The 7,500-nt window shown below is 40.0% G+C and overlaps 2 protein-coding genes across 10 annotated transcripts in view; both read right to left on the bottom strand.

Annotated features, from left to right (window-relative positions):
* The window catches only part of LOC135093309 (uncharacterized), a 21,547-nt gene that overhangs the window by 8,246 nt on the left and 5,801 nt on the right, over positions 1–7,500 (bottom strand). For 4 of the 9 annotated variants that reach the window (XM_063992467.1, XM_063992466.1, XM_063992468.1 and 1 more), the window contains exon 1: positions 1–306. This exon is cut by the window's left edge and continues 41 nt beyond it. The exons of 1 other annotated variant lie outside the window; for it this stretch is intronic. The gene's annotated coding sequence lies outside the window, so the exon portion shown is untranslated. Of the gene's footprint in view, positions 316–464; positions 558–7,500 lie in introns of those variants that run through there. 4 more of the 9 variants (XM_063992460.1, XM_063992462.1, XM_063992459.1 and 1 more) reach the window with 4 other exon arrangements.
* Positions 3,226–7,500, bottom strand: part of LOC135093308 (uncharacterized) — a 9,077-nt gene continuing 4,802 nt past the window's right edge. The window contains exons 3-5 of the mRNA XM_063992458.1: positions 7,260–7,395; positions 5,794–5,960; positions 3,226–5,110 (exon numbers count right to left, since the gene is read on the bottom strand). Coding sequence (XP_063848528.1) covers positions 4,419–5,110; positions 5,794–5,960; positions 7,260–7,395 — 995 coding nt within the window. The 3' untranslated portion in view covers positions 3,226–4,418. The remainder of the gene's footprint in view (positions 5,111–5,793; positions 5,961–7,259; positions 7,396–7,500) is intronic.

The raw sequence follows: 7,500 nt of genomic DNA, 5'->3' as shown, positions 1-7,500 counted from the left end.
AAGCCGTGTCAACACAAACTATGCCGCTCAATTGTCTTGCAAACGTAATATTAATACAAATCCAGTAACAGTACTGACACTCCATCCGCTCACCTTCACAGCCAGGCCAAAACTGAACCACTCCTTGTTTCCTGCCTGCCAACCCGTGACGTGGCGTCTCCCCACTGGCCACACACACACACACACACACACACGTCACGGCTGGAGGTGGGTGTACCAATAGCCTTGCTTGCAGTACACACACACACACACACACACACCCCAACACTTCACTAACAACACAAGTGATGCCATAACTTGCATGACAAGACCAACAGACTCCCTCACACCACTGCTTGCATCATTCAGGGCACAAAACTGTCACTGTGGCAGGGCGCTGACTTGGCGCAGGCCTCTCCTTCTCCCTCTCACTGGAGGACCTGATAGAGTATTTGATGCCTGTGACACCTCCTTCAGACCCTCACCTTGCCTCAGGTGGATGATTGCATGGGTGATGTGGATGAGTGGGTGGATGGGTCAGAGACGAGTCAATAAAATGGTGTTCAACTCGTTAGATATGAGAGAGAGAGAGAGAGAGAGAGAGAGAGAGAGGGGAATTTTCTGCATTTCCTTCACCTCCAGGACTCCCTCCTTCAAGGTCCGTCCTTCAGTCATCCCTAAGGCTCCTTCAACCCCCCCTCCGTGTTGTATCCTAAGCTCTCCATCCTGTAATATTGGCAGAAATGTTAAGCTTTGTAGGATGTCCAGTCTTATCTCAATTTCTCTCCTTCCTAGGGATTGAAAAAGTGCGGGAAATTTGAATGTTTATGAATGCATTGGTTTGTGTGTGTGTGTGTGTGTGTGTGTGTGTGTGTGTGTGTGTGTTATTGCTTGTTATCTCTCTCTCTCTCTCTCTCTCTCTCTCTCTCTCTCTCTCTCTCTCTCTCTCTCTCTCTCTCAGTAGTTACAATTTATAAAACACATTATAAACATTGAAATGTCCTGCACTTTTTGAGTCCCTAGGAAGAAGAGAGTGCAAAACTCACCCAAACACATCCAAAACACATTCAAAACGCTCTCAACACCCCAAACTACCCACAAAACTCACCCAAACACACTCAAAACATCCAAAAACACACTCAAAACACTCGACTACCCAAAAAACTCATCCAAACACACCCAAACACGCTTAAAACATCTAAATCATGCATATCACCACAGAATACGCTCCTAACACAGCCAAACGCACTCAGAACACACCACACACTCTCAAATTCACATTCTGCGACCAGCTTGTGAGAATCCAGAACTGTACCGCAATAGAAAAGGTATCTTCTCCCTTAACTGTCAAGCTGTATGTGGACCAGATTTAACCTTTTTTTAATATTGTTGCAAGATGGTGGGGTAGTGCCCATGACAGCAACATTTTTAACAACAATTTGTTATGGCATGAATTTGAGCAAGGCATGCACAAGGGTAAGTTGTTAGGGGGCATGGGTTACCCTTGCCGTAGTTATCTGTTTACTCCACTAATGAATCCCAGCAACCAAAGTGAAACAGCGTATAATGAGGCACACATTAAAACAAGAAATAAAATAGAATGTGCATTTGGTGTCTTAAAAAGACACTTTATTTGCTTGGGCAAGCATCTTTACATGGCTTTAGACACCACAAAAAACATTATTGTAGCAGCAGTTGTGCTACATAATTTTGCAATTCAGAGGAATGTGCCACTCCCAAATCATCTTCTTGAATCAGACAATGCAGATTCGGATGATTCAAATGCAGATAATCATGGTGTTGACCCAGAAGCAGCCATTGCTAACAATAATGCAGCACAACAAGCTGAAAGGGCTAGATATATCAGAACATACTTCTGATAACACAGGATGGTTTGATTCAGCCACACAAATATGGTATCTCCTCCATACTCTTGTATTAACCTCTTTCATTACTCCATCCATGTATCTGGTAAACACCCAAGTGGACAGACACATCCTATCTCACACATACCACACTACCAAATATTACACCAGGTGTTCAAGAGCATTCCCTCTAAACTATATGTGTACATATAACTGATTATAAGTGTTATCCAAAATAGTATTCAAATATGTACGAATCTAAGGTATTTTTGCTATTTCTTTTTTTATGTGCACTGTTACTCAGAAAAATGTACTTGTAATTCCCATTTCTTACCTTGATGAGTTTGATTTTACTTTGTATACAATATGACTATAAACACTTTATGAAAATACACTAGTTGCTATACAGTTATGGTAAATGACAACACTAAGTAAAAGATATTTTTCTCAAAAATAGAATCACGTATTTTATCACCATCGAATAGAGTAATCATATTTTACTGCAACAGAAAAGGAAAAATCAATTATATACTGTAGTTTTAGTGTGTGTGTGTGTGTGTGTGTGTGTGTGTGTGTGTGTGTGTGTGTGTGTGTGTGTGTGTGTGTAGTAATAAAACTTCAGTGGTTAACTGTATAGTAATTTATTATCCAATGTAAATAAATATACATATTGAGGAAAAAGACAAGGTTTTAATGATCTTTACCTCTATTTATAAATCACAGTCATATATCACAAGAATGTATGTCTTATTGAAAAAATCCTTTAATGATCACATCACTAATGAAGCACAGAGATTATCTAAGTGTTATCTAAGTGTTTATACTAAACTGGGGGTGTAAAAAAGGAGACTAGTTATCAATGGCCATTGCCCTTATATAGTAATTATATAATAAATCAGTCCTATATCACATGAATCCATGTACTATTTCAAAAAAATATAATGATACCTCAAACAAAGCACTGAGATTACTATATATATATATATATATATATATATATATATATATATATATATATATATATATATATATATATATATATATATATATTATAAGTGTTTGTACTAAACTGGGTGAGTAAAGAAACTTTGGATCTTGATCTAACAGCAACACCACAATACAGTCGGCGCCTCTCGACGTGATCGCGGTGAGCAGCGCGGGACAATCTTGCGTGACTATTATTTTTGCATATTACCCAGCGCGGGAGACCGCCCGGGGAAAAATGACTATATGGCAACATTTCGAATTCTTGGCCGTTAATTTAAATGACAACAGCTGTCAGTGTTGATTACGTTTGTCTTGAGTGGTCGTGTTTCTTCTCGCACGTGCCACCACCCGTACTGCCTCCGCGACCTACTGCAAGGATTATTAAACAGGCTCGTAATATTTCCCGTCATGTCAAAAGCTTACACAAGTGAGGATAATATTGTGCGAGTGATCGAGTGCTATAAATTAGGCCTCAGCACCAAGGAAATAAGTCATCAGACCGGTGTGAAGCCAGTGACAGTGCGCCGCCTCATTGTTAAATTTAAGTCCTCGGGAGAGCGTGAGATTCCTCACCACTTACATGGTGGTGGGTGGCGCCCAAAGATTAGTGGCAGGACTCTGGCCCACATCAAGCGTCAGCTAGACCAAAACCCTCACCTCACAGCAAGACAGCTTAAGGAACAGAATCCCATGCTCCTCCAGGATGTTAGTGTGCGTACCATCCAGAAGAATATCCAAACCAAGCTAAACTATCGAAAAATGCGCGCTCGTAACAAGCCTTTTGTTTCCGAGGTGCATCGGAAAAAGAGGCTGGCTTTCGTTCAGAAATACAGTTCATGGACTTTAGATGAGTGGAGGCGTGTCTTGTGGACTGATGAAGCCACGTTCAGGGTCAGTGACACGAAAGGGAAGAAGGTGTGGCGCCGGAAAGGCTCTGACCCGCACGATCCCAAGTTCACCGCCAAGTCTGTGAAGCACCCTCCCTCCCTCATGGCGTGGGGTGCGTTCTCTTACGGGGGCGTGGCTGACTTACACATCTTCCCTAAGGGTCAGTCAGTCACCAAAGATGTGTATCTCAGCTTGTTAGACAGTCGTCTGGCTGACTGTTTCGCAGCGACTGGTGGTGAGGTGCTGCAGCAGGACGGCGCTCCGTGCCACACCGCGCACATCGTCAAAGAATGGCTTGTTTCAAGCCAAGTGGAATGCATTCCAGACTGGCCAGCTAACAGCCCGGACATGTCACCCATCGAAAATCTGTGGGACATCGTGAAGTGCAAGCTGAGAAACGAGGACACATCAACATTGCCCAAATTAGAATGTGCACTTCGTCGGGCGTGGAGCAGTGTGTCACAAGAAACTGTGGAGAAGCTGGCAGACTCTCTCCCCAGTCGCTTGATGGAGGTACGAAAACGGAAAGGCTACCCCATCAGTAAATAGGAGGTTAGTTAATATGTATTCATAACAAGTATCAATTTCTCATGTCTTGTAGTTTGGCCATTTTCAGGAACAGAAGTAATTTTACGCACATTGTTTTGCTCGCGATCACGTCGAGAGGCGCCGACTGTACAAATTTATGCCTTATCATTTCTAGAATTGTCCAAGAAATCTACAAATGCACCTGCAGCTCCATGCACATCTTCCAGTGTTTTCAACTCTTGAATGTATAGAAGACATAATTTTCATTGCTTGGCATAGACAGTCCCCTTCCATCTTTTTATTTTCTAAGTTTTGTTTATGAATTTGCATCACTATTTCATGTTCTTCCTTTTGAAACTTTGACAACATTTCATAGGACTCTCTGCCAACACTGTCTTCCACTTGCCTTTTCTCTGCTTTAAACTTTTTCCCACTCACTTTTCCTCTCGCACTGGAAGACTGTATTGGTGACAATTCACTTGGAAAGGTAACTGGTACCGATGCCAAAACAGAGGTGGAAGGAAGAGGTGTGCTACAAATTGAAGCTACTGTTGCAGGTACCTCAACAGAGGTTGAAGAAAGTGGTGTACAGTGGTTGGAGGAGCTTGAGGATGACACTACAGTTCCACGAACGTCCTTAGAAGTTAAAGGAAGAGGTGTGCTGTGGATGGCAGGACTGTAGAGCAAAGCTGCAGTTCCCGATGACTCAACAAAAGAGGTGCAAGCAGCAGGTGCACTATCATTTCCTCTGGTAGGCATGAGCAAAATAGGCACTGAGCATGCTGTGGATGGCTGTTCAGTCATGGCCATCGGCTCATCCAACTGCTCTCCCTTCTCATTAATAATAACAACAACAGTGACATCTGTGAACAAACAAATAACATTAATGAAAGTAACAGTATGGTTGTTTACAGTATAGTGTTTAACTATATGACTGGATACCCTCTTCCATTGAACGAGCAATATAGTTACAAGATACATAATAATGTTCAACCCTCTCTAAACAAGATGGTTTCTGGTTAATACAGATTTTCTAAGGCCTTGACAGATCTATTATCAGCCACAAATTTCTGCTTTATCTGGAATTTGTCAAGTCTGGGTGGGTCTTCTGTCAGACAGATTCCATGTAAACCAAAGTAGGTCCGTCATATCAGGGTATTTTCTGCACATGCACACCATTTTTTCAAGGAAGCTCTTAATTTTAAGGCAAGTTTACATGAAAACACCAATTTTGTCTACAGAATAATTGGTCTCTATGCTACAAAACAGTTTAGAGTTGTCTGAGTATGCTGCATGACCATGTGGTGAAATATTTTACCAGATTAAGCCAAACCAAAGAGTCCCATAATATTAATCAAGTTTACATGAAAACTGGGTTAAGAACAAGAAAATTATCGAAACCACTGCTCCAAAGTGATGAATAATTTGCAAAAATAAGGATAGCATCTGAAATATTTGCAAGTATGAATATACTAGAACTCAATATCACATTAAGAACAGAAATGTGATATGTAAAACAGAAAATTTATTACTTAATGGAACCAACCTGTTGGCCATCTGTCACTGTCATTGTGGTTTGGGTCCAGTTCTAGCTCGTCTGCGATGAGAGCAAGGATTTTCTCCAATACAGGGTCTGGCTTGACGACTGGACTTGGAGGACCACCTCCTGTTCGACACAGTTTTTTCTTCTGGTCACTAACAAACTTCTTGGCCCTGAAATTATTTCACAACATTAGACATAAAAAAGTTACATATTTTCATTTATTTTTCCTGCACTGCACAGTAGAAGAAAGATACCATACCATAATTTCATACTGATAAATTATCATCTATAAAAGCTACATAAACAAAAATTAAAGAAATATTGTAGCCTAATTGCTGTTGTTCTTATGAAGAATGGTAAGAACTAATAAATTTCAGGATAAAACTATAGAATAACACTTCCTCTCTAATCATTAAAAAACAATGAAAGATTATAGAAACATTACTGGTCAGCATGTCTGTGATGTTTTAAAGTGGGGAACAGTTGTTGTGAGGTTTGGTCAGCTTTGGATAGGATGGGATTGGTTTGATTAGATTAGGTTAGGTTAGGCTAGGCTAGGTTAGGTTAGGTTAGGTTTGGTTAGATTAGGTTTGGTTTGATTAGGTTAGGTAAATAAGTCACAGACAAACCTAACCTAATTCAATCTGATATAACCTAATCTAAACTAAAATAAAGTAACCTAACCAAACTTATCGTGTCCTATATGGCTTATGTGAGATTAGGTTAGGTTACTTAAGTTTAAATTAGATTAGGTAACACTCACAGACCTACCTAACCAAACTTAATCAAGCCTAACTTAATTCAATGTTATGTAACCTCACAAGAGCTGTCCACCCTCACAACATCACAGACATGTTATTTTATAACTATATATTAGGTACTCTAGCTCCTTGCATGGTTCTTTTAGTGTTTTGAGAGATGCTAATAGTATAGTTTCACGAAATAATCAAATGCATATTTCTAAGAAAACTTTAAATCAATCATGCAAAGTACTAGGGTAAAGGCAATTAAAGACTTAATATTCTGTCTGTCAGGAGAGGGTAGTTGAGATAAGGAAACAACTGGAGGATTCAACTGAGATGGAGAAAGTGGAGTGACATTATATTATTTTTATATAGTGACTTTTACCTGTCTACAGAACAATAGGTTGATTTTTTTACCACACACATTTCCCTTGACTTCTAAACCCTGTCCTTCTTAGAAACAATCTTAGATGGGTAGATTGTAAAATTCTTAATGTTTTACAAAGGTACTCATTAATAAACTACAACAAGAACAATTATTATTATGTACCAATTACCCAACAGAAATCTTCTTTACTGGTATGTGGTAACTAACAGTAACATTAATTTAACCTGATAACACTGATATTTAACTAATTTTTCATCTCCTAATTACTTTCTACCGTAGGAGTGTGGAAAAGTAAACTTGCTAATTACCAAACAACATTTTAAAACCAATATACTAACCTTGATCTCATGTTTTCCCAAATCTTCTTAATCTGTTTTACAGTCCTCTGCGGCCCCAGACCACTGGCAGCAAGAGTTCGTGATCTCCTCTCATACTCTTGCCTTGACCGGTATAATGCGGGCGTCGGTGGCTTTGCTGAGGAGAACAGCTCTTCTTTCATTGATTAAGTCTAATAGAAGTATCCTCTCCTCTTCTCCTATGTGCTGCATTCGTTCACTTCGCTGCATTTTTGCAAGAGAA

Source organism: Scylla paramamosain, chromosome 42 (genome assembly GCF_035594125.1).
Source record: "Scylla paramamosain isolate STU-SP2022 chromosome 42, ASM3559412v1, whole genome shotgun sequence".
Classification (NCBI taxonomy): Eukaryota; Metazoa; Arthropoda; class Malacostraca; order Decapoda; family Portunidae; genus Scylla; species Scylla paramamosain.
Note: the sequence above shows the minus strand (reverse complement) of the source record. Positions and strands in the feature narration are given on the sequence as shown.